Source organism: Adiantum capillus-veneris, chromosome 28 (assembly GCF_014529385.1).
Source record: "Adiantum capillus-veneris isolate H3 chromosome 28, ASM1452938v2, whole genome shotgun sequence".
Lineage (NCBI taxonomy): Eukaryota > Viridiplantae > Streptophyta > Polypodiopsida > Polypodiales > Pteridaceae > Adiantum > Adiantum capillus-veneris.
In genome coordinates, this window is record NC_140958.1 from 38179194 (window position 1) to 38204336 (window position 25143).

At 44.8% G+C, this 25143-nt stretch overlaps 1 protein-coding gene across 1 annotated transcript in view; it reads right to left on the bottom strand.

Annotated features, from left to right (window-relative positions):
- LOC147420307 (FAD/NAD(P)-binding oxidoreductase family protein) overlaps positions 1–9592 on the bottom strand; it is a 99356-nt gene extending 89764 nt beyond the window's left edge. Inside the window, exon 1 of the mRNA XM_086504461.1 lies at positions 9398–9592. Coding sequence (XP_086360587.1) covers positions 9398–9524 — 127 coding nt within the window. The 5' untranslated portion in view covers positions 9525–9592. The remainder of the gene's footprint in view (positions 1–9397) is intronic.
- Between the last annotated feature and the right edge of the window lie 15551 nt (positions 9593–25143).

Consider the following 25143-nt stretch of genomic DNA (forward strand, 5'->3'; position numbering starts at 1 on the left):
AAGACCCCATACTGAGGGCGCAAAAATCGATCAAAGCATTTGCAACCAACTTTGGACAAAGGCACCCAACCTTCCGACTGGTGTAATTTTTTGCTCCGGACTCCGTTTGACATGCAGTCAATTCCTGCTAGCTCCATATGATGCATACCCTGCTCTAGAACCTTGTCGAGTCTCAAAAGACGCCAGATTGCATGATTCCTCATGTGGTCAAGTGGGCACCAACCTAGCCCCCGGTAAAACTTCAACTGGCCATAAAATGCAAACCGTGCCTCTGATCCGCAATCTAAAAAGACGGGTAGGCTCCATAAATTGAGCTCTACACACCTGTACCTCGACTTCCACTTGGATCACCTGTCTCCGGCTGCCCTGTCCGGCAAGAATCTGCAATCCACTGAAACTTCAACCTTCAATATCTTGGGCTCCGTAGCTCGGTTTGATGAGCCGTCTGGACCTGCTCCTTCAGCACTTCAAGCTCTTCATTCCTGTACCCAAAATCTACACTTTGCATCTCCTTCATCTGTTCACCAAACTAGCCCCTTATGGAGCCTTCCTTGGCCTATAAGCCGCATCATGCATACAATTCCGCAGCTACCTGCCATCCCATGATTTTGCTAGCTACTCCAATCCTTTGCCATGCTTCTGCTAGCCTGCATATATTTGCCCATGCCACTTTCTAGAGTCGACACACTGCTGCACCATCATTGCCCACCCCCCAGTTGAGCATTTATGCTCAACCACATAAAAGCTTTATTCACCTTATAAATGCAAAACCTGGCACACACTATGAGAAAACTAAAACCATATTTAGATAGTTTTATTGCATCCTACTGCCAAACCTTCAAGTGGGTTGCCCCACCCCCTGCATCACATAGCTTCCGCCTGGATCAAACACCTGCCGTTGATATCTTCCACCTATATGTAACTGCTCACCAGAGTGCCGTACCCCAGCACCTAAATCACCATATGTGTAGGCTGGCCCTAGCTTACCCGACACCAATTCCAACACATGTCTGACCCTCCCTCCGACCCTCCCTCCCGACCAAATAAAGTGGAGGACTTGAGCATATACCCCTGCACCTACTGAATCAGCCTCCATAGAGTTGTATCTGTAAGAAAATAAGACGTAGCTAAATAGATTTTTTGAGTAGATTACTTAATGGAGAGAGATAGATTTCACACACAAGAGATTATAGAGTAGAGAGAGAGAGAGAGTACACACGATATACGTGGTTCACCCAATGTGGGCTACGTCCACGGGAAAGCAGCCACTCAATGGCTTTAGCACTTCAAAAGAAGAAGTAGTTTACAAAGGGATTAAACCCTTGATAGAGCTCCCGCCTTGCTTCACTCTCACCACCTCACACTCACCTTGTTGCATCAACTTCACACTATGAAATGTGTGTAGAAATGGCCTCCTTTTATAGGCCAAAAGGGCTGCCCTCTCTAATGAGAGACAGCCATGTGTAGCCGCCCTTGTGCGAATAAGTCCAAATCGGACCCTCCAATCCGCCCATGTGTGGCCGCCCTTGAGAAGACAAGTCCGCTTTTGAATTCGGCCACTGGCCATTGACTTCCGACCACAGGCCACCGGCCATTGACTCCCGACCACCGGCCATCGGCCATTGACTACCGGCCACCGGCCAACCGACCGGTTGTTTTCCGACCACTTTCCGGCCGCCGTCCGGCCATAATATTCCGGCGAAAATGAATATTCCGGCGAAAAAAGTCTCGGGGGCGGAGCGAGGCCTCTAAAGTTGCCCCTGATTCTTGTCCGTGAAAATTTTGGTTTCCGGTGAGTGATTTTCCTTCACGCACGATGGCTTCTCCTCATAATGGGGGCCTTACAAATGTGCGCTTTTACCACAGAAAATTACAAGGGTAAATGAGGTTCCATACTTAACAGTATCTACCATCTTTTTCATCAACCATAGCTTACATACCTTCAATGGAAGCAAAGCCACTACTTGAGATTCTCCTTTCTCCACCATTGGACATGCTTGCTGCATCGGAATCTCCTCCGTCTTTGGCATCACAACCTCCTCTTTGGCTGCACACTCCATTCCAACATCATCGAGCCCTTCCTTGCCAACCGGCCCTTCAAGGTCGATCAACACCTCTTGCTTTTCAGCTTCAATTAAATGTTCTTCAATCACCTCTTCTACCGCTGCATCATGCTCCTCCATGGAAGAGAGAAACTCGTGCTCTACTGCATCATCCTTGTCTTTCTCCATAGACACGGCCGCTTTATCTCTCTTGGCAAAATGGTGCACTGTTGCACCACCATGGCACATTCTACCGCTACTTTCATCAGCACAGCCATTAGCATGGCACCACACACTACTTTTACCTGCATTGCATCATCTGTAGGCCTAGACCGCACCATTTGGTCTTCATCAAGCATCTCGGCTTGCTCTGTTCCCTGCTCTTCTTGCACATGGGCTACTACCATATCATCAAATATATAAGAGGGTAGCTTTACCTTTACCAGTTTAGGTTCCTCAGATTCCGTCTCTCCGTCATAGGATGTAGACTCACCGGCACTATTCTCCTCGCTTGTCTCCCAGCTAATCGAGCTTGTATCTTCATCATCACCGACATCATATACCGACTCCGTATCAGCATCTGCATCCACTTGCTGCTTCACAAAAGCTTGACCATCATCCCCGCTTTACAAACCTTCTTCATCAGCTACTGAACCCTCTGTATCTGCAACAGGAGCCTCCACATCTGCTATCGCTTTTGCATCTTGGTTCACCTCGACATGGAGCTTCTCCTCGTTGACAAGCCCTTCCACCCTCGGCACATGCACATCACAAACTGGAAATCTCCAAGGAACATAGCCAATAGTAGGTCTTACCGGGTGAGTTCTACTCCTTTCTGCGGGCGCACCCCTTAGCGGCCTTGCGCTCACACCAAGGTTGCTTTTTCCCACCTCACGTCGATTGGCCAGCCGCTAAGTGCACGGTCCGCTCTCAATGAGTGAAAAGAGACACAAGGGGAGGCTGGACAAGCCCTTCTTTCCTGGGATTCCTGTCACTCTTCAAAAACACAATTAAGAATCAACACGCCCAAGCGAACTTGGGTCCATGCGACCGCACCAAGCAAAAATATTCTTGTGATTCTTGTGGTTCTTTCCTTGAGTGATACAGAACACTGCCAAAGCTCTGATACCAATGTTAGGTGTAGCGGAATGAATGTTTGCGCTTTGCTCAAGATAAGTGCTCCGAACTGTGCTCAAGGTTCCTTTTGTTCTTATGGAAGGTAAAGCCTTCCGTTCTTAACAAGAGAGTGCTATGATCACAAACAAAGTGAATGGACACTGTGCATGCAAGTGTATGAGACTGAGAGATAGAGAGAAAAGAGAGATACAACACCAGAGACGTTGTAAAACCCTCCTCCGAAGGCCCCACTCTCGTCGGCGAGAGTGGTCTACTTATGATTGCACAATCTGTACGAAGTGAATGCATGTGACTGATGCAAGTCTAGGCTATGTCGATGTCGACGACGGGGATGGCGAGATTGACCTAAGGGCTGAAATCTGCAAGTGTGTATCTGCTGTCCAAAAACGCTATGGGCTGAAATCTGTTGTTGCCGAAAACGCTAAGGAAAAAGTTGATTTTGCTTCTCTTTAGGGCTGAAAATCTGCATCTACTGTAGGGCTGAAACTGATGGTCTTTCTGGGCTAAATCTGCTACTGTTTTAGGGCAGAATCTGCAGGTGCTTCATTGCTAAAAAACGCCAGCTACAATGGAGGGCGATCTGGGTTGAAAACGCTAGGGCTGAATGTGTGTGGGCGATGATCTCTTGATGCAAAAACGCCAAGGGCGGGGACTTGCTGGCGATGATGCAAATGCTAGATGATCTGCTGCAAAACGCCAAGGCTTGTCTGCTGCAGAAAACGCTAGCTTGGTCTTGATTGGCTGGAAATGCTATGGGATCCTGCCGGTCTTGCTGAGAAAGTGCCTGTTGAGCTTGGCTCCTGTTGCCTCTTCTTCCAATTAGTGCTAGTCTAGGTTTGCTTATATACAAACTTACTCAATTTGCCCTACCTACTTTCCAACAAAAGTCACTTAAAAATAATAAGTGAAAAATGTCAAAAATAGGTAAAATAGGCTAAATGCACTAGAAAATTCCCCTGAAGGATTCTGATGGATTCTGATGGGAATGCTTAGGATCATGTTGTGTGCAACCAGAGGATATGCATTTACATTAAGTGTTTGGACATGCACGGTCTGCCAACAGACTCACAAAAAGTGCCAGATCACTTCTAAGTCTAGACTGACTAGACTGACTGAACCCTTGTCGTGCTGTAGCTTGTCCACGGACACATAGGGTTGGATGTGTCACGTGACACCATCTCTAACTCTTACACAGTTCGAGATCACCAGGCTCATCTGCCAGGACTTGACTCGGCTAGAAACCAAGAGGACTTGGATACAACCAACACAAGAACTAGGCACGAAGATGGCATTCTATAGAGAGCATCTTCTCCAGCTTACTGAGGATGGTTTTGTGACGAGGCCCAGATACATGGACACCCACTTCTCTCATGAGTTACGATGTGCTATTGGCCAGATATGCACATCTTCACAACACGTTTAGGTCGAGACTGGTAGATACAGTGGAGTACCGGCAAAGGCCAGGACATATCCCCTATGTCACATGGAGCCTGAGACATAGTTAGACTACGCATGCCATTGCCCAGTTTACTATGAGATACGATGCTACTTTCACTACCTATTCAGAGAGGGCTTTGGACCACTCTCTAGAGCCACGGGGTATGAGGACCAGAGATGCCTCGGACTGTTTTTGCTCGAGCTACGTAGACACAGAGAGAGCTTGATAAGAGAAGAGGTGAGCCAGTCTCAAAGACGGATCACAGACTTCTATAGAGTAACTACCACAGCCGAAGGAGTAACTACCACAGCAGAGCTCACATTCTCCTCACACCTGAGGCACGTTGGTCGATCGAGCGACCGAGCTAGAAGATCCGAACGGCCAGGACTGCACAGCATCGACGAAGGTTGCATCAGTGGCAGGTGCAGCGGAAGTGTTTAAGGATTTAGCTCGGATCTAGTATTCCGCACAAACACAAGGGACACTTTACTTCACTTGAAAGAACTGAACTGTGTTGAATGAAAGAGAGAGACAGAAGAGAGAGAGAGAGAGAGAGAGAGAGAGAGAGAGAGAGAGAAGAGAGACAACACCGAATGTCAGTCCCAAACCCTCAAGGGCCCCCTTGCTCTGTTGCCAGGGCAAGTACTTTCTTTATTCTTGCGCAATGCTGATACAATGACTAAATGCTGAGATGCTGATGCTAATGTGTACTGATGCTGGGTACTAGTATTGACGCTATTGATGGGTATTGCGGGGTACTGAGGTACTGCGGAGTACTGTTGGGTTCTGTCGCCAACGATGAGGTCGACAACGAGGTACTACTGCGTTCTCTATGTCGACGACGATGATGTCGACGACGAGGTACTGTTGGGTTCTATGTCGACGACGATAATGTCAACGATGAGGTATTCATGGGTTCTATGTCGACAACGATGATGTCGACGACGAGGTAATGCTCGGTTCTATGTCGACGACGGTGATGTTGACCACGAGGTACTGACTGATGCCAGTCTGATGGGTCTATGTGGACAATGGTGATGTCAATGACAAGGTTCTTGATGGGTTTTGTGGATCCTTACGCCGAGGGGTACTGGGTGTTGGGGTACTGTGTTGGTGACGGTGACGACGCCGCCGCCGCTATGGCTGAATGCCGGAATCTGCTAGCGTTGTCGATGGCTAGGGAACTGCAACCATGACAAGGGTAGGCTGAAATCTGCTGGCGCTTCAAGATGAAACGCTGGCTGTCTTGGGCTGAAAAACACTGATCATGCTGGCTGAAAACGCTGGTCTTCTGGCTGAAAAACGCTGCTGGAGAAAGGGGCTGAGAACGCTGGTGCTGGCCAGCATCCCCGAATCTGCAGACTCTTTTGCTGTTGCTACCTCTTCTGCCAAGTGCTAGCGCCCAAAGGCTCCTTATATAGGAGGCACAGGCTGGGTCGAGCAGGCACACTAATGCCCCCACGACCAAGTGAGGAATAGGATGAAAATCCCTTATTAAAAAATGAGGTGCTAAGAGGTGGTTCACGCGGTAAATGCCCAAGTGCTAAAATGTGGTACTGTGCAAGAGAGGGTATGCAACTATGACCGGCCTAGACATTCACGCCCTGCTAGAGGCTGACAAAGTGCTACGCTCAGTCCTAAGCTAATATACCTAGATGAATCCAGGATAAGCCCAGATTCACCCTTGAAGGAATGTGCAAGGTTAGACTCATGGTAGTCACCCACAAGACAATATAACCATCAGCTCCATCATGCATAGTATTGACTAAATACCCCCACTAACGTCGTCAGTGCCCAATAGTGGGTGTAGAACTACGTACTAACATATGCTCCCCAACACACACCACACGCACACACACATGAGCATACATCAACACAAAGTTCAGCGTACTGAGTTTCTGTCATGACTCCAGAGATCAAGGGCAGACTCAGCCATAATGAAGCCTAGCACTAAAAGAAGCATTAAATCGAAAAAAATAGCACAAAAATGAGGTAGTTGATAGGGCATACGCACCACAAAAGATAGAAATAATTAGCACAATATCAACTGGTCGTAACTCGGACGAAAACTTCACAATGTGAAGTCTGCATGTCCGCTATACGACTAAAAAATATACCTAGATGAATCCAAGATAAGCCCAGATTCACCCTTCAAGGAAAGTGCAAGGTTAGACTCATGGTAGTCACCCACAAGACAATATAACCATCAGCTCCATCATGCATAGTATTGACTAAATACCACGACATCCCCACTAACGTCGTCAGTCCTAAGCTAATGACTCATACTAGACAGTCGCAGAAGCATGATGTCTACGTAGCGTAAGTGAAGTGTGCACGTGACAATCAGAGGATTGAGATCACTTTGGTCCGACATGGACGACGCTCGGTCAGACTACTGACCATGGAGGAGATTGATGAGATCCGCCAATGACTGATGAAGGATCTCCGGTGATTTAGCTCTTTTGAGGATTGTACACCCTGCTCATGTTGTACCAGCCTTTGTATCAGCCTTTGTATTAGCTCTCACATTGTGTTGTATGAACCCTCATTCACTATTTTCACCCCCCTACTCATATCCTACACAGTTCGAGCTAGCTGCTTAGTTCACAGCTAGCAGTTTAGGATTCTATAGTACCCCTTTTTTCAGTACCTTTTTAATTTTTGGTACTCAGACATTGTATCAGATTCATCGCGTTGTAACTTATTGATCTCATAGGTCATTTTGGCCTTTTGAAGACGTTAATATAACATTTCATTTCATCCATCTCTCTCTCTCTCTCTCTCTCTCTCTCTCTCTCTCTCTCTCTCTCTCTCTCTCTCTCTCTCTCTCTCTCTGTGGAAAAATCACCTCTATAAATCTGAGTACAATAGAACTCTAGAGATGCTAGAAATAGACTATCTCGCAGGATGTATAGGAGTGAAAAAACTCAAAGGTGGATATAGAAGAATCCACCAAATGCAACTCATCAAGGTGGGAGTCACATGCACATCTAACCCTACGCGCATGTGGACTAGTTATAGCTCTTATTTCTAGGGTTTAGGATAGCCTAGAACGTGTTCTAGCACCCTTGTGAGCCTGTACGTAGGATGTGCATGTCAAGGCACTTTAGAGTAGCTGCATACTCTCTGATTGCACATGAGCACAACTAGTGTCTGTTAGGTGTAGGCACTTTAGTGTTTCCATACAGCACCATTAGTACCAAGCCTAGGTAATAACTGTATTCAAAGCACCTCTTATTAGTAGTTCATCAACTTATTGATAAGTGACATATTAGCATCATATTATAAATTTGTGGGAGCTCAATCTGACACTGCTCGACCCAAAATTTTGCACCTATATATAAGAGACGACCTCTCCAAACATCCAGTACCTGCAGCACAAGCATCTTCAGCGTTTTTCAACCATCAGCCCATCGTCAGCTTTACCAGCAGAATCAGCCGAGCATTTTCAGATTTCAGCCCTAGCCTCATCGTCAGATCACAATTCCAAGCCAAATCAGCCCTAGCGTTTTCGGTTTCCAGCCCTTAGCCTCTCAGATCCAAGCATCTACTGCAGAATCCCATCAGCATCTCACATTATCATTTTCTCTCTCTCTCTCTCTCTCTCTCTCTCTCTCTCTCTCTCTCTCTCTCTCTCTCTCTCTCTCTCGCTCTCTCGTCTATTGCACATTTCTATCATGGAGTAAAAGGAACCTTGAGTACACACTAAGCACTCATCCTGAGCATTCACTATCAATCACTTCCGTTGCACATTACAATGAGGAATGAGAGGAGTGCAAGATGAACCAGTGTGGTGGGGGAAAACAAGCCTACGCTTCCTGACTTCCCTTGAGTAAACCGCTCTTGAATCCCACTGGCTACGTAGAGCGTGGATAATATCCACCCAAATGTCTACGAGGATGTCCACAGTAGAGGACGGTGCAACACTGAGAAGGTGGCGGCAACGAGCTTGCCAAACATTCCACAATGTGATGACAACTAGCATGCAGAACACCTCATCTCGAAGTAGAGAAGCATCACACTGCGCATCCCCTCTTGTATCATACTCAAGATACCCATGAGTTGTCAGCATAAAAACCGGAACCTTGGCATCACCCTCAGAAAACAAATAATTGCCAAGACAGTGCATCAATCACGAGACTACTCCCCATGTAAGAAAGCTGAATTGGACCCCTGCTCTAGAAAGAGGCGATGCAAGAGCTCTCCAAACAAGGAATGATGTGAAGCATCCCCAAAGGCATTGGCAGGAAGTCTCCACAATCCTACCTATACACCGTATACTCAGAGGATCAAAGCCCAGCTGAGCATTCCAAGAGCCAACTAGAAGTTCTTTGCAAGGGAAAGGGATGCTACATCGATTCTGCAGTCGGGTAGCATGTTGGATTGATGAGCTCTCTACACAGCTATGGCCAAAAGAGCACTTGCCACATTTATAATGGCATCATGCAGCCAGAGTATCCTAGCTATTGCCATTGAATATATCATTATTTGTTAACATCATTTAGCATTTTTCCCATGCTGAGCTATCCTAGAGAAAAGTGTCTGCTCGACATGAAGAACTGCAGCAAAAGCCAGAGTCGGCAAACTTAACGTCATACAAGAGTGCATTAAAGTACGTTTGGATGTGGCTTATAAAATCAACAATCTATGCAAGCGACACATCTCCTGTGCAAGTATGTCAACCATGTACCACATTATTGTTTACCAGTGACCATATCTTATGCATCACCTCAACAGACAATGAGAAATGTGTGTGTGCCAAAATGGGATACATGTTCACCTGCATTTTGGGTGGCTTTTACCGCAATGGCTGCAATTGGTTGAGGTCCACGCGCAAGCAGACGAGTAGGAGCGAGTGGCATGAAGCGGGGAAGTGTGAGAGGAGCTTGTATGGCTGCCATTCCCATTGTCTTCCGCTACTGTGAGCTGTAATCTGCGACGCATTAAGTCCGCGTACAGAGAGAGAGAGAGAGAGAGAGAGAGAGAATAAGGGAACGGTCACGCGAGGCATTTTTTGCAATAGTTGTGCATCACAAACGCACCAATTATTTGTCTTATACGCAACTATGTGAAGCCTTTGCTGATTTTGGCTTAGTTGCATCAATAACATCTTACTCATAACTATGCCTCATGTGGCCACATGCTTATCGTCCTAGAAGGGGGGGGGGGGGGGGGGGGGGGGGGGGGGGGGGGGTGGAGGGAAGGGATTGAGCATTAGGAAATGAATGGGGTATAGGAGGACCTCTTTATTAGGCAAAAAAGAAAAAACTCATATTCTCTGATTGTACTCTCTCTCTAAAACGTGAGCCAACTCTCTCTCTCTCTCTCTCTCTCTCTCTCTCTCTTCACTTCCCTCTCCCAATTATTGAAGGAACATTCTTTACTGCCTACTTTTGACAAAAAGTAGAGATCCTTCAAGGTTGCAAATATGCTCACTCTATCTCACTGTCTCTTCTTTTATTCTCTCTCTCTCTCTCTCTCTCTCTCTCTCTCTCTCATGCTTCTCCATCTTCAACTCCAATTGGGAGCAATGGGATACTCCATTACCTCTGTGTGCACCAGCATTTCTCTCTTTAACACACTCATGAGCAACCATTGAACTCAAAAGAGACTGATCATCATTCCCTCCCTTTCTTCTCTTTAAACATCATCCACATCTCATATATGTGAATGCTCTCTGTTTCTTTCCTCCATAGCCAACATCATGTGCTTGTTGTCACCATTATACCCCCTCTCTCAGCATATTGTCTCTCTTTAAATTAAAATGGACTAGTGAGTTTCAATATCCCCCTTTCGTTCGCGAGTAAGTAATAGCCTACGGCGTGCAAAGCAAGTTGTGGCAATCACGAGGTTGAAGCAAACAATGATCACGGTTGCGACATTCGCCATCACTGATTAGACACATGAATTGGGGGCCATTGCTGGTTGTGGCGAGTATGAGGTTGCACCTTATTGTTGCTTTCTCATCATCACCTCCATGGCGTCTCTCTCCCTCCGCATGCCTAGCCCTACCTTGCCTTCTACACGCACATCACACTAGCAAAATAAAGTATCAATTTGCTCTTCGACTTAGGGCTGCCCATAGCTTGCAGAGATACACACACACACACACACACACAGAATGCCAAACAAAGGCAGCATCTTTGCCTCCATCACTACATGCATGGCATATCTGCTACACCCCCTTAGCTTGCTCAACCAACAACCCCTCTCATCTGGTGATGATGCAGAGAGGGACTTTGCTCCACGTCTCGCGTGCCATCATCAAATCATTTTCAGAATGCTTGCACGCGCGCGCACGCACACACACACAGGCACTTCAACCTTTTGCTTTCGGGGCCTTGCCTAGAATTCGAGTATCTTTAGATGATTCATAAATCTTTTATTTTTGGAAATGGGTACCACATACTCTCTCTAATTTGCTTGATCAAGCTAATTGAAAATGTCATTCAATCCCCTTCCGTTTCAAGACATTACTAACAGCTCAAAATAGTATCATCTAAATATTGATTTGGAGCGGAAGTATGCTACTGTGCGATTTTGCATATCCAATCCCAATGCTGCAGATCAGTTATGAATGATTGGGTGCAAAGCAATCAATTATAGGTTCATAGTCATATTTATCTGAGCGATTCTCTAACCAATGAATCACCACCATTTTGGAATGTCGCTGAGCTATTGTGTTTTGTAGGTGATGGAGAAGACGACCTATTTAGGCTATCGCAAGAGATTGTATTTAGCTTTCTTCAAATGAAATGGAAGCAAAAAGCAACTCCTTGTTGCATATTATGTGAAGCGTGTATGCTAGCACCAAGCAATCCAATTAGAAAGCATGTATCACTCTAGTTGGAGTTTGCTTACCATAAGGTAAAGCATGTTTGAGATTAGGTTTAGTTTGTCAAGTTCTCAACCTTGAACACTAGTTATGGTGGGGTTGTTTATTAATGCGATAAGATAACAAGTCAAGGACTTAAGTTTTGCTGATGAGTTATGTCAGCATGTTACTTTCATGGAAAGTGAGAAAAGGTATTCTTTGCGACACCTCCTCGTTGTGATAACTCATTTAATAATTCAAGTGAGTTTTGAATAGAGTCTATACGCTATGTTAGATGTGGGCCGATTACACAAAACGGTTGCAAAGGGACAACAATGTGGAAAATCAAGATGTTATTCTTGGTTTCATTGAACCTCCTATTGAACCGTATTCCGATCAAACGGACAGCTGGATCCATGTAGGATGCCACTGTTGAAACATTAGTGTTCTTATGATATATCTCCACTTTTGTTTTTTAGGATGAGAAACACTTAATGTCAGGCCTAGGGTAAGACCAGGCAGGCCAAGGGCGAGGACGGACATGCGATATAGGGGGTCCCTATTATTAGCAAGGTAGGCCCTATATAAGGCACGGTTGGGTGGAAAGAGGCATGCTCCAATCCCCAATTCTCACATTAATGTGAGACCTAGGGGTGGATAGGCATACAGATCTCCTCCCAACCTCCATACGTATAGCCCTTGGCTCTTGCAAGTAGGACAAAAATTTTTGGCCACTGAAATTGTTCCTGATACAATGTGCTTAGATTGGTCTAATAAATGGATTTGATCAACACCTAGGGACTTTGTCATGACACATAAGTCAAATAACGGGCGTCAATGTCAGTCCCAAAGACTCATATTCTCCACATGTGGAATTTCTCTTAGATAAGAATGTCCGTAACAAGAACATCCTTCAAGTACGAGATGTACTTGTGTGTGGAGGTAACTGTAAACAATCTACGATGTGAGAGGGATCCTCATTATCCTTAATCCACACTAGCTAACTAAACTCCTTGAGTTTCTAGACCATGTTGTGTCCCATGTGACAACATGTGCCAAACAAAACCCTACATGATGGGCAATAACTACATAATGCAGAAATGTATTTCGGACAGTAGGGCCCAAAATACTTTGCTCCTTCATGATCTTTTTCTGTCGGATAACTGCATAATGCAAAAATGTATTTCGGACACTACGATCCAAAATACTCTGCTCCTTCATGCCCTTTTCATGTCATTTAAAGAGTAAAATGGAGGAAAGCAAGAAAGCTTATACATCCTACTTGGAAAAATCAATCAAAACATATTGAAAAAGGGAAATAAACCACATCATATGCATATGTGGCAGTTGAACATAACTTTCACTTACCCATAGGCACGTGAACTTTGTAATCTTGAAAGAAACAACTGGAAAGATGCCTTATGATAAAACTAGCCTTCAAGAGGTAATATATTGGTGACCTGTTGAACACTAAGTGAAAGATTAGTGAAAAACAAGCAATAAAAACTAGTAATGATGGGTGTTACCTTGCAATTTAAATCCCTTGGTTAGACTTTGCATGAAAACTGCTCGAGTTAGCAGCCAACAGTGACCAACACAGTCTACTATAGGTACAAACAAAGTTGGTGGAGGCTAGAAGGGGTGCTAAGCAGTGCCAGATGTGTGTGCAGGTGTATGGCAAAGGGTTTAAGCAAGTAAAAAAGTCATGGGCATCCAAAGAGTAGGGGAAATGTGTGCTTGAGGTGACTTTTTGGGTCGAAAAGTCTCTAAATTGTGCCAAGTGGGATGGCAAGCCCAAGTGCCCCAAGTGCAATGTCCATGTTTTAGAATGTAGAGTTCGAGATGTTGTAGAAGCCGGTCCTGACGGCCCCTCAAATGGAGCCCTGGTGTGAAAGATATTAAAGTCCAAAGTTAGAAGGTTTTGCGGATCCTCGACGGACAGGGCAAGTGGGGATAGGTGGCCAGAGTTGGAGTCAGTGGGTACGTGTGAAGAGCTCAAGCTATGAAGCATGCCGCTCTTTTCGGGTTGTCAATCGGAGCTCTACAAGGCAAGTTATGGCCATTTGAAGATTTGTCGAGGGCCAGTTATGGGTTGAGTTGACCGCATTGAAAGGCATGCAATCTAGCGGTTTTGGGCCCCAACATGGTTCTTGAAGGTAGTACATAACATGTAGAGATGATAGGATTTGACGACGCATCAATCAGAATCCCGAGCAGCAAGATACGGTAGGTCAAAGTTGAGGGCTAGTACCGAGCGCGTGAAGGCATATACTTTTCCCAATTTTTGGGCGCTTTGTTCAAAGCCTTGACAAAGAGGAAAGGCAGCGGGAATCATGCCCCCAAGCCGATCAAGGGGTCACTCAAAGTGAGCCTCAGGAGTTGGACAAGGGCAATTCGAGTGGGTGGCCATAGTTGAGCAAAAGGGAAAACTTTAAAGGTGAGAGAGAGAGAAAGAAATGAAATAAATTTTTTTTTTAAAAAAAAGCTAGGGGCACTAGCGACCCCCCCCCCCCCCCCCCCCCCCCCCCAAGTGCAAAGAGATGAAGAACAAGGAGCAAGAAAGAAAGCAAGCAACCGCCTCCCAAAGCTTTCAATTAAGGTGCCAAGTGGACCAATCTGGTGACAATTTCCAAAGTTGAAGGACCCCCCATATAAAAGTCATTTTTTAAATCAAATGAAGGGCTTTGGTGTCATTTGAAGCGTACAGAGTGGAGTTTTTTGACAGAGGAGTGTGCCTGTCAACCCTCTTTGTATTTTCTCATGAAAATGGCTATTGTGATGGTAGTGCAAGCCTTGTAAGTGTCTTTTGAAGTGCAATCAAGCCACTGTTGCCTAGCTTTTGGTGTCGTTTCCCCTCCCCCCTTCTCTTTTTCCCACTCTTGTGTTTCCCCACAACATTGGCAGTGTGGATATGTGTGTCCCCCTCAGACCGGCGGTGCTTTGTATAAGAGAGTGAGATCGAGCAATTGTGTGTGTGTGTGTGTAACGGTTGAGACGGGTTGTGGTAGTGGGTGTGAGTTGTGTTGTGGTATTATGGAGTGTGTGAGGATTGGGAAGTGAGAAGGCGGTGTTCGGCTAGTGCAACGTGAGTGTCTGAGGATTGGGAAATGAGAAGGCAGTGTTCAGCTAGTGCAACGTGAGTCATTTGAAGGTGTTTATGAGAGGATAGGGATGTTGTGGATACCTTGAGCTATAGAGAAGCCTCGTGTTGTGTGTTGGGTGTGTTCCCCCATTCCCCCTCTCCCATCTTTTGGTGCCCCCATGGACGAGCACACTGATTGCTCCTAGTTGGTAAAAAAGAAGCGTTTTTTGGCGTTGGAAGTCATGGCGATGAGAAGTTATGGATCAAATTTCACAGTCGAGGTGAATCCCGACAAGTGGATGTCGAATTTTGATATGTATATGCTATCACTGTATATGCCGAAGGAGGATAGAAAAATGCATACACTTCCTTTAGTGATGGTGGAAAAGCTAAGATATGGTACAAAGCTTTGGAAGGTGAGTTGAGGCATGCTTGGCCAACTCTACGGGTGAGGTTTTTGCGCGCCTTTTTCAAGGAGGCATCCCTGATAGAGATGGATGCAAAGCTGAAGGCGCTTAAACAAGATGTAAGTGAAGAGTTGAATTTGCTTTTGGATTGTTTTGAAGCATGTTGGACAGAATTAGCGACAGATATGCAATTGGCTAATGGAGATTATTTTAAGCTAGATACGTTCATGGAATGTCTACATCCTAAAGTCAGAGAAAAGGTGGACTTTAAAAGCTTGGAGAATTACAATGGTGGTGTGGCTATTGCAAGGTCAAAGATCAGGAAGATAAAGCAGGGCCTTTCGGGCTACAAGACGATGGCTGCCCTCCCCAACCACAAAGTCCTAGAGAGGTTGTTCATGAGGAGAATCATGGAAACCGAGGTGTAGCACTTGTGGCACAAAATTGGGTGCACACATTTCAGATCTGTTCGAGCAGCTGTAGGAATTAAGGCTAAATGAAGGATAGAGGGCAGCCAAGAGGAGTAAGGGGCAGGGCAAGGCCAATGCCAGGTAGATGCTACAACTATGGAGAAGAGGGACATTATGGGCCAGATTGTCCCCAACCGCCAAGAGAAAGAGGAGGCATATACCTGTTGTACGATAGAGGCCGAGGTCAAGGGCATCTCAATGGTCAGAGAGATCAGACAATGGAAAATCCTTAGCAGTCAGCTTCACGTAATGGAGGTGAAGTCCCTAGGGTGAATATTATTGGGGTAGATAAGCAGGATGTTGAAGTCTTGGCTAATAAGATGGCAAGAGCTAAAAGGGAAACGAAGACCGAGGGGGAGACTAGAGCTCACAAGGGTAAAGAGAAAGTGTATGAAAGTAGAGAGCAACCTGAGACTAGCAAGAGAAGGAGACGTAGCAAGATGAAGCAAGCGATTTTCAATTGGGACGTGGATACCCCGAGTATGACCTGGTAAGCGATGTTAGTCAAAAAGCAAACATTACTTTTGGTTAGTTGTTGGCTTTAAATCCAAATTTGAGGAGACAATGGTCTATGAGTGTTAGCACGAGGATGCCAAGAGCTAAGGGCAATGTGCATGCGGTGCAAAGTATGTCCTTGAGGGTAGTTAGACCAACTGATGTTCTTCCTCTTGTGGATACATGCATTGAGAAGCGGATACAGGTGCAAGCCTACATAGACGATGGAGCATAAGTTTGTGTCATGATGGAAGCAGCCGTGAAGGAAACAAGAGTCAAAGTGGTGTCCAGGTCAAATGTGCATATGAGGATGGCCAACCATGCCAAAACTAGGTGTCTAGGTGTGGCGCAGACGTAAAAGTCAAGGTGATGGGCATAGAGTGCCAGATATACTTTTTTGTGATGAAAGCATGTGATAATGCTTATCCAATCATCTTGGGTAGCCCATGGCTTGGCAATAGGTGCTAAGCAGTATTGGGAGAGCAAAGTGCTCACCTTGCTTGACAAAGAGAAAGGGAGACAAATTGTGTTGGGTTTGAAGGCCAAGGAGAGGAATTCTCATCCTATGGCAGCAAGAGATGAAGACGACACGACTAGCTACAAATATAAGACTGGGTTGGCCTATGATGAGGGCTACACTGATATCGAGGAAGAGGAAAGTGAGGCCGACATGATGAAGATAGATGCGGATCTATTCGGAGTCATCATAGACGACTCCCTTAGAGAAGAAGATATGCAGTCTCAAATCATGGTTTGGGTGTAGAAGACATATCTAGCATGTTAAGTGAAGATCTGACCAAAGGTGAGAAAGAGAGTTATGTTCAGTTGTGTGCATCCTATCCTAACCTGTTTGCGATGGAGTATAAATATTTGCATGGTGCAAAAGGGGTAGAGCACAAGATTTTTCTCAAGGAAGGGTATAAGCCAAAAGCACAAAAGCTGAGAAGGTTAGGGGACATTTAAAAAGAAGCCCTTTGGCAAGAGATCAACAAGCTATTGGATGCAGGTATCATATACCCTGTGAAGGAGTCAGAGTGGGTTTCCCCAGTGGCTACTATTACCCCGAAGAAAATGGGAAATGGAGGGTATGCATCGACTACAAGCCATTGAATGCTGCTACAAAGAGAAATCACTATATGTTGCTGGTACAAGACGAGATCTTAAATCAAGTAGCTAAACATGAGAGGTATTCCATCATGGATGGGTTATCGCAGGATGCCATTCAGGCTCGCGAATGCATATGTTACTTTTCAAGATTGGATAAATAGGGTGTTTGGTGCCTACTTGGGCCGTTTTGTTAGAGTTTTCATGGATGATATATGTTGATACAACTCTAGAGCAGAGCACTTGTCGAAGCTACAATTATGCTTTCAAAGGCTTGACGAAGAAGGAGCTCAATTGAACCATAAGAAGTGCAAGTTAGCACAGCCTCAAACGCATTTGTTGGGTCATGTGGTGTTGAAAAATGGGATTGAAGTGGATCCAAAAAAGGGGAAGGCATTGGTGGAGCCACCATCAAATGCTCAAGTTTTGGCTTTGTTTGTGCATAAGTTAAAGTATCAGTCATAGTTTTTTGAATGATGTCGCAATATGTGTATCCTCTTCAAAAGAGGGCTCATTAGGTGCATGGTTTTCAATGGGATGAAGAAGTGCAAGAGGCTTTTGACAGGGTGAAAGAGATATTGTGTCAGTTGCCAATGGTGTGCCCGTCCAAGTGAGAGGACAATTTCTATGTGGCTATGACAATAGGCATAGTTGCTATCGGAGCAGTATTGTTGTAGAAGGTAGGGAGAAGTTACAAACCTATCTACATTGAGAGCAAGGTAATTAGCCTAGGAGAAACGACCTACACCAAAGCAAAGTAGTGGTGATGGATTTGGTCTTTGCTTGTAAGAAGTTTAAGGTGCTACAATTGAAGCCAGGGAAGAGGATTATGAAGTAAGTGTTAGAGCTACAAGAGTTTAAGTTTGAGTTCAAGATAGACCACACTAGTCGGTCTCACTTGGCGAATGTTTTGGTCAGTAAGGGTGTTGATCTGTCTGTTTATCCAAGGGTGGTACAAGATGAAGCTAAAGAAGAGCCTGATTTGGAGGACGCTTTTACAATGTGGTTCGATGGAGTGTATTGAAGGGTAGTTCAAAAAGCAGGTGGTGGAGTGGTGATACAGAATCTACACAACAAAGTTATTTTCTTGAAGGCTTATGATCTGGAGGACACCCACATCAACAATGAGGCGGAGTACCTTACTTTGTCTGGGTTTGAAACAGTGCATGGAGTTCGGCATTTCCAAGTTGGTGGTAAAAGGTAATGCATTGTTGGTCATTAAGCAGCTCTTAGGCCAATGGCAAGTAAAGAGGGATTCATTGAAGCATTGGTTCTTTGCCATTGATAAGATGTTAGATAATTTTGAAGATATTTAGTTCAAGCATGTGAAGAGAGAGCAAACCAAGAATTCGACCAGCTAGCAAGTAGTAGAGTGCATGTACATGTTGCAGGCCTATATGTGGCCTCAACCACTTATGCAGGTAGGGAGACTTTGAAGAGATAGAAGATGTTTTTAGTACAGGGTAATGTCTAGAGGGTTTGTCCAAGTTGCAAAAAGAAGAGTTGTACAAAAAGCTCGTAAATTTACATTGTTAGGAGAGGATCTGATGAGCTATGGATGAGACAGAGTGCTAAGGAGGGTGACACACAAAGAAGAGATATGCATGTTTCTAGAGTAATGCCACAAAGAGAGTGGACATCAAGGTAAAGACAAAGTGCTATTTTGAGTGTTAAGAATAGGTTTTTGGTGGCCTTCCATGGTGAAGGATGTGCATTATTGGTGTAAAACCTGCCATGAATGTTAAACCATGGGTGAAAGGCAATTGGTACCGAAGTCATAGGCCACCATCATCACTCAAAGTGTTTTCAAAAGGTGGGGTTTGGATGCCATAGGTCCACTACCAAAGTCTACAAGTGGTAAGAAGTATGTTGTGGTAGCCATAAACTACCTCATCAGGTAGGTCGAGGCTAAAGCAGTTGAGGAGGTGAATGCACATGTTGTGGCTCAGTTTCTTCTTTATAACATTTGTTGTTGTTTTGGAGTGCCTTGGGTGCTAGTTTCTGATAGGGGTCAAGGATTTATAAGCAAGCTAATGCGTGCATTAGTAGAGAAGCTAAAGATTCAACATCGTTTTCCTCACCCTATCATCCCCAATTCAATGGTCTAGTGAAGAGTTCCAATGGGTAGATCATCAAAATGTTGACAAAGTATGTGTATAAGCAGGAGATAGAGTGGGAAACGAATCTAGAGAAGTGTCTGTGGGCGTACAGGACATCCTACAAGGTGGCTACAAATTTCACTCCGTTTGAGCTAGTTTATGGTAAGGAGGCAATGTTGCCGTGCATGAGTAGTTAGGAGCTTTGAGGGGTATGTGGCATGTCAATGCCACTCAACAGGAGTTTTTGTAGGATTGAATTGACAATCTTGAAGCATTACATATGGACATTGGAAAACGAGGCAGCAACAGATTACTATGTGAGGCAGCGGGAGAAGCGGGTTGCAAAGTTCAACCATAGCATACTAGACAACAAGATAGAGGAAGGAGACTTGGTGGTGAAGTACGAGAGCTACTTGGATTTCACTTTCCAGAAGAAATTCAAGAAGAAGTGGATGGGTCCGTATAAGGTGCAGAAGGCCATTCCGAATGGGACTTATCAATTGATGAGAGAGAATGGTAAGCTTCTTAGGCACAAGGTAAATGGTGTGCGGCTCAAGTAATACTTTGAAAGGAGTCTAGTGAATGAGGTGCATTAGATTGTAGTAGTCAAGGGGGATGGCCAACCAGTATGTAGTGTGCGAAGAAGGTGAAGATTTTGTACATAGGCTATACAAATGGTTGTGGTTTGTAAGTGCCTTTGGTTGCCAGTCTTTAAAGTTTTGTAAATATTCTTTGGTCGAACATGAATTTTCAGCAAGGGGGATGGGCAATGATGGTACAAACGAAGTTGGTCGAGGGTAAAATGGGGGGCTAGGCAGTGCCAAAGGTGTGCACAGGTGTATGGAGAAGGGTTTAAGCAGGTACAAAGGTCTTGGACAGTCGAAGGGTAGGGAAAATGTATGCTTGAGGTGACCTTTTGGGTCAAAAAGGCTCCAAAGTGTGCCAAGTGGGATGGCATGCCCAAGTGTCCCAAGTGCAATGTCCATGTTTTGGAATGTAGAGTTCGAGATGCTGTAGAAGCCAATCCCGAAGTCCCCTCAAATGGAGCTCCGGTGTGAAAGATATTAAAGTCCAAAGTTGGAAGGTTTTGCAGATCCCCGATGGACACGGCAAGTGGGGATAGGTGACTAGAGTTGGGGTCAGTGGGTACACATGAAGAGCTTGAGTTATAAAGCATGCCGGTCTTTTCGAATTGTCAATCGGAGCTCTACAAGTCAAGTTATAGCCATTTGAAGATTTGTCGGGGGCCAGTTATGGACCGAGTTGACCGCATTGAAAGGCATGTCGTCTAGTGGTTTTTGGGCCTCAACATGGTTCTGGAAGGTAGTACATATCATGTGGAGATGACAGGATTTGGTGGCACGTCAATCAGACTCCCGAGCAGCAAGATACAACAAGTCAAAGTTGAGGGCTAGTACCGAACGGGTGAAGGCAGATACTTTTCCCAATTTTTAGGCGCTTTGATCAAAGCCCTGGCAAAGAGGAAAGGCAACGGGGATCATGCAGTTCAAAGTCAACATGGTGTCATTACATTTATCTTTAGGTAGGGAGTCAGTGAAGCTTACTAATTTCTCAGGTAGACCAAGGAGCCGTGCATTCTCTTTTGGTTGCCTTGTAGGTTAGGAGACTCTTGTTGATGGTTTTAGTCTTTGTGCATTGAGTCCACATTTTGAGTTTGACAGTTATTGTGTATAGTGGTTGATTGCGATAAATAGCATTTTTTGTGACATATTTTTTTAAATCTTTTCTTACACCATTTTCATGGCTTTTTGTTTCTTTTTGTTTTTAGATTAAAAGTAGAAGTAGCATTCGGCAGACAATCAATTTTGGTGTTGCTTGCATGCACAAAGAAGTTTCTTGGATACCATATCATATCATTTGATACCATAAGTGGCCAAAAATCTCAAAGTGAGCAAAAACTTGAGATTAAGTGTGGGACGCGTGTTTAACCTCACTATCCTATCTTATTGCAGTATTAGCAAGAACCACGATTAAATTGTCAATCCATGGGATGAAGCTGACTCGAATAGTGCATAGAGGCTACAAGAGGATTTCAATCTCTCGAAAAACAACTAAAAACTCACATCTTACTATGCTACACTCAAGTGATAGAAATCACTAAAAGCCAATCGCTCATCGGCAAACAAATTACATCCGTTGCAGCATCAAACGACATCTAAATATAACAAAACTTCTAGGACATGTTTATAAGACCTAAGCACACATGCTTATGGTCTCAAACCCCACTTTAGGTCAAATACCAAAATCGCAATTATTAACAGCAGTGGATTTTTGACCTAGTCATTTTCGACCCAGAATGCATCTAAATGCTTAGCAATGATGTCCCAATACCCCACCTATGCTTAGTTTTTGATTTGAAAGTGTAAATTCCTAGTTATGATGAAATTAGACCGCGTCGGCGATGCCAAAAGCTACGAAATACCGTGATGTGTTTACGTCAATGCGTAGAGCTCTTACCTGCAGTTGCAATGCAACAAACGCGACTGCAATGTGACAACCGAGAAGGGAGTAGGAAGCGTGAGAAGGAGAGAAGGGAGCGTCGTTAGCTCACGCTGTGTATTTCATTATCCAAAACTTAATAATAACTTACAAAAATTGGCTTTTATAGCTTAGCCAAGGTTTTTGGTGGTCAAAACTAATAATCTAGGAGTTCTACCAAAGATGAGTAATGACAAGTTGATACAATCTGGAAGCTTGTAGCCCCGGCTAATCAATTACAAGGTTTATCCGAGAAAATAGGAGCTACAATATTCTCGATTTATCAAAATAATAAGTGTTTTTACAATGACAACGCAAAAATGGTATCCTTGTTAGCTTGCTGCTAACATTCCCCCCCTCCTCGCCTGTGTCGCCCCTTGACACAGTTTTATGGACTGAAGTAGTCTTCGGACTGGCGGCTGGCGAGGTAGTCTTTAAGCGCTATTAGAGCCTTTTGATATCTGATTTCCGTTTCTTGTCTGGTACTTGCAAGAACTGCATAGTTACTCTGTTTTTCAGCTCCACTGCTGAGTAGCCTATAAACCTTGAGGTCAGGTTTCTGATCATTGGTGCAAATATCTTCATTCACCAAGTGAAGAATCCCATGTAGAACGCTTCCTTGAACGCTAACATATTGTGAGAAGGTAGAAACATACACCTGGTGTAGAAGCCATAGAGGACTTCTTCGGAAGGTTGGCCACTAAGATCATAACACAACCCTTTGTTACCCTCGAGGAATGACATCCAAGGGGCGCCTGCTTGCTCTGGCTCATTGAACACTTCAATGCAGGTGAGCAGCATTCATCAAATTTTTTATAGCATAGCACATGACAAATATGGTAGACTTTTAAAGAATGACATGGCACCCTTTAGGATTTTCACCATGTATTCTTCAGTCGCTGTTTCCTTTTTTGGGACAGGCAATCTGGGGTAATTCAGTCAAGTTGGCTGCTTCTTTAGTAGTGCCTTATGTGTTATCCATGTCCTTACTCTTGGTACATGACAGAAGGTAGGATCCTTTTGCAGGGCCGCAGGTGCTCTTGTGAACAGAATCAAGTGCCTGGGATTCTTGTTCAGCCAGCTCAACCTCCACTTCGGGTGGTCTTTATCTGCGCCCTTGACTTGCATGTCGGTGTAAAGCCTTTCTTTTACTTGCAGCAACTCAACTTTAATCAGAGGGTAGGGCAGGTATTGTTGGTGGCATTGTGTATTTATTTGATTGGGAGTGAGTTGTGTGACATTGACAGAATGAAGTACTCTCAGCTCTCAATCCATTGCTGCCTTCCACTGCTCATCTACCTCTTGTGTAACTTTTTCCTTCAGTGCATCTTCCTCAGCCTTTGAGAGCTGGACCATGGGCACTGTGTCTGCTTCGGTAATTGGTACTTGAAACTCCTCCTCTCCACTTAGCTCTACTGCTGGTTGTGTCTCCAGGTCAACGAATGAGACTGAGGGGATTTCTATTTGAGGTTGCTCCGAAATGCCTACCTCTTCTTGTGTTTCTATCCTTCCCTCTCTCAGTAGCTAGTTAACTCGTTTGAGTTCAGCTATCTCCTTCAACAACTCGTCTTCTCTTTGGACCCACATTAAAGCCAGGTCTCTACGCTGAGAGTGCTCTAATTTCAGCTCCAATTCGAGGTCTTTATTTTTCTTTTCTAACGGCTTGTAGACCTTGTATGTTCCCTTGATCAAGGCGTCGGTTGGATTTTCTCGTATTTGCCGCAAGAATATCGCTTGACCATTGATTCTTTGTTCTGAGTACTGTAGGGAAGCATTGGCCACATCTAACTGTATCTGGATCTTTTGAGCTGATAGGGTTGTAGATAGAAGTTCATTTATAACTTCCGTCAGCTGATCATCCTTTGCTTTGCATGCATCTGACAGTTTTGTGAGCAACTTACCCAGTTCTTCCATTTCTTTCTGTTGCTTATCTCTTGCGAGCTGATGTTGTTCAGCTTCTGTTCTCAACTCCTGCACTTGCCTCTGTAGATGATGATGACATTGAGTTTGTTGTCTTGCTCCCCTTGGAGTGCGTCAATCACCATCTCTAACTCTTTGGCCCGTGTGCTACGGCCAAGTGCTGTTGAGTGAAGTCTTTCTGTCATCTCCTGCATTTGCTTAGCATATTCGTTCACTTGCAGGACGACTTCATCATTCGATTGCCAATCTTCGCTTTGTGTTAGTTGTCTTGATGTTTTTGCAGATTATTTTACCTCTGGCTGTGTCATGGCTACTGGTTGCTGTTGTTGCCCTTGTGGCCTGCTGATCTTTTTTCGTTGGGGTAGAGGGTGGTATCTTAGCCTTATCTTGCTGTGTTGAGGTAGAGGGTGTCTCCTCGGCCTCTTGTTGTGTTGTGTGCTCAAACCTTGCGGTGTCCTCTTCTGGTGCAAGACTGGTTGCCTTTTTTGTCTCTGGCTCTTTCTCTATTTGCTGCTCTTGAGTAGAGACAACTGCTGGTTGTGATGTTTCCACTGCTTCTTGCTGTTTAGATTCTTGTGTAGATTCAATTTCTTTTTCCTGTTCAGATTCTGTTTCTTTTGTCGACTCAATTGTTGTGGTTCTAGTTGTCGGTGATGGTGTTGGGCTTGGCATTGGGTGACCTTGGTGTTTAGAGACAGGAGAAGAGATGCGGGGAGACACATCACCTTGAGTATGTTGTTCTTCTCCTTGTGAAGTGGCTTCCTCTGCTTGCTCTTGAGGTTCTGCTACCTCTTTCGCTTTTCTTGCCGCTTCTTGGGATTCCTTTAGCTTCAAAGCTTTTGCTTGTTGGTACATCTTTTCCAAAGATTCCGTGGGATCTTCAAATTGCTTTTTGGTGTGATGCTTGGTTCTAGGCCCTTTAATCCCAATAGGCACCCACTTTTTCGGGTCCTTTCCTTGTGCTTGGCGGCTGCGTTGGTATGAGTGTTTCTCTCTTTCAAACCTGGCTTGCTTTTGAACAGGCTCTTCTTGGTGTGCTGCCACTGCTTTTCTCTTCATTTCCTCTCGTCGTGCTCTTTTATCTTCATTATCTGAGCTATCACTGCTTTGCCATTCTGGCAAGCTCTCAGCCCATTCTTCATCAGACTTGTAGGATCTCTTGGCAGATCTTGTAGCTCAAGGAGATGGTTGAGCTGACACCATCCAAGTGTTTTGATCTGGGGCAGGTGGTAGGTTGTCGGCCATGCCGATGGCATGGTATGGAATTCTTGTCAACACCTCTGGTGCACCCAGGTATGTGATCTTTCCTTCTTTTTTATTCCTTTCAAAGTGGTCAAGACATATTGTGCATGGTCCACCGGTTGCCTGGTTGTTGACTTGAGGACTTGCATGAAGGTGGTGGCAACCGCATGGTTTGGTGTAGTATACCTTGGCGGCCTCTTAGTAAGGAAGTGGAATTGTTGGTGGTATACCTTGGCTGGCTCTTCAACTTGTTTGTGAATAAGGTCTGCAAAGGTGGCCGCGGTGGTTTCTTTGGTGAAAGTTTCGGCCGTCTTCCTATCTCTTGCCCTCATTGTCATTCCTTCTATTGGCAGTCTGAGTGCCTCTACCACTATCTCCTTGGTAATCACCACTT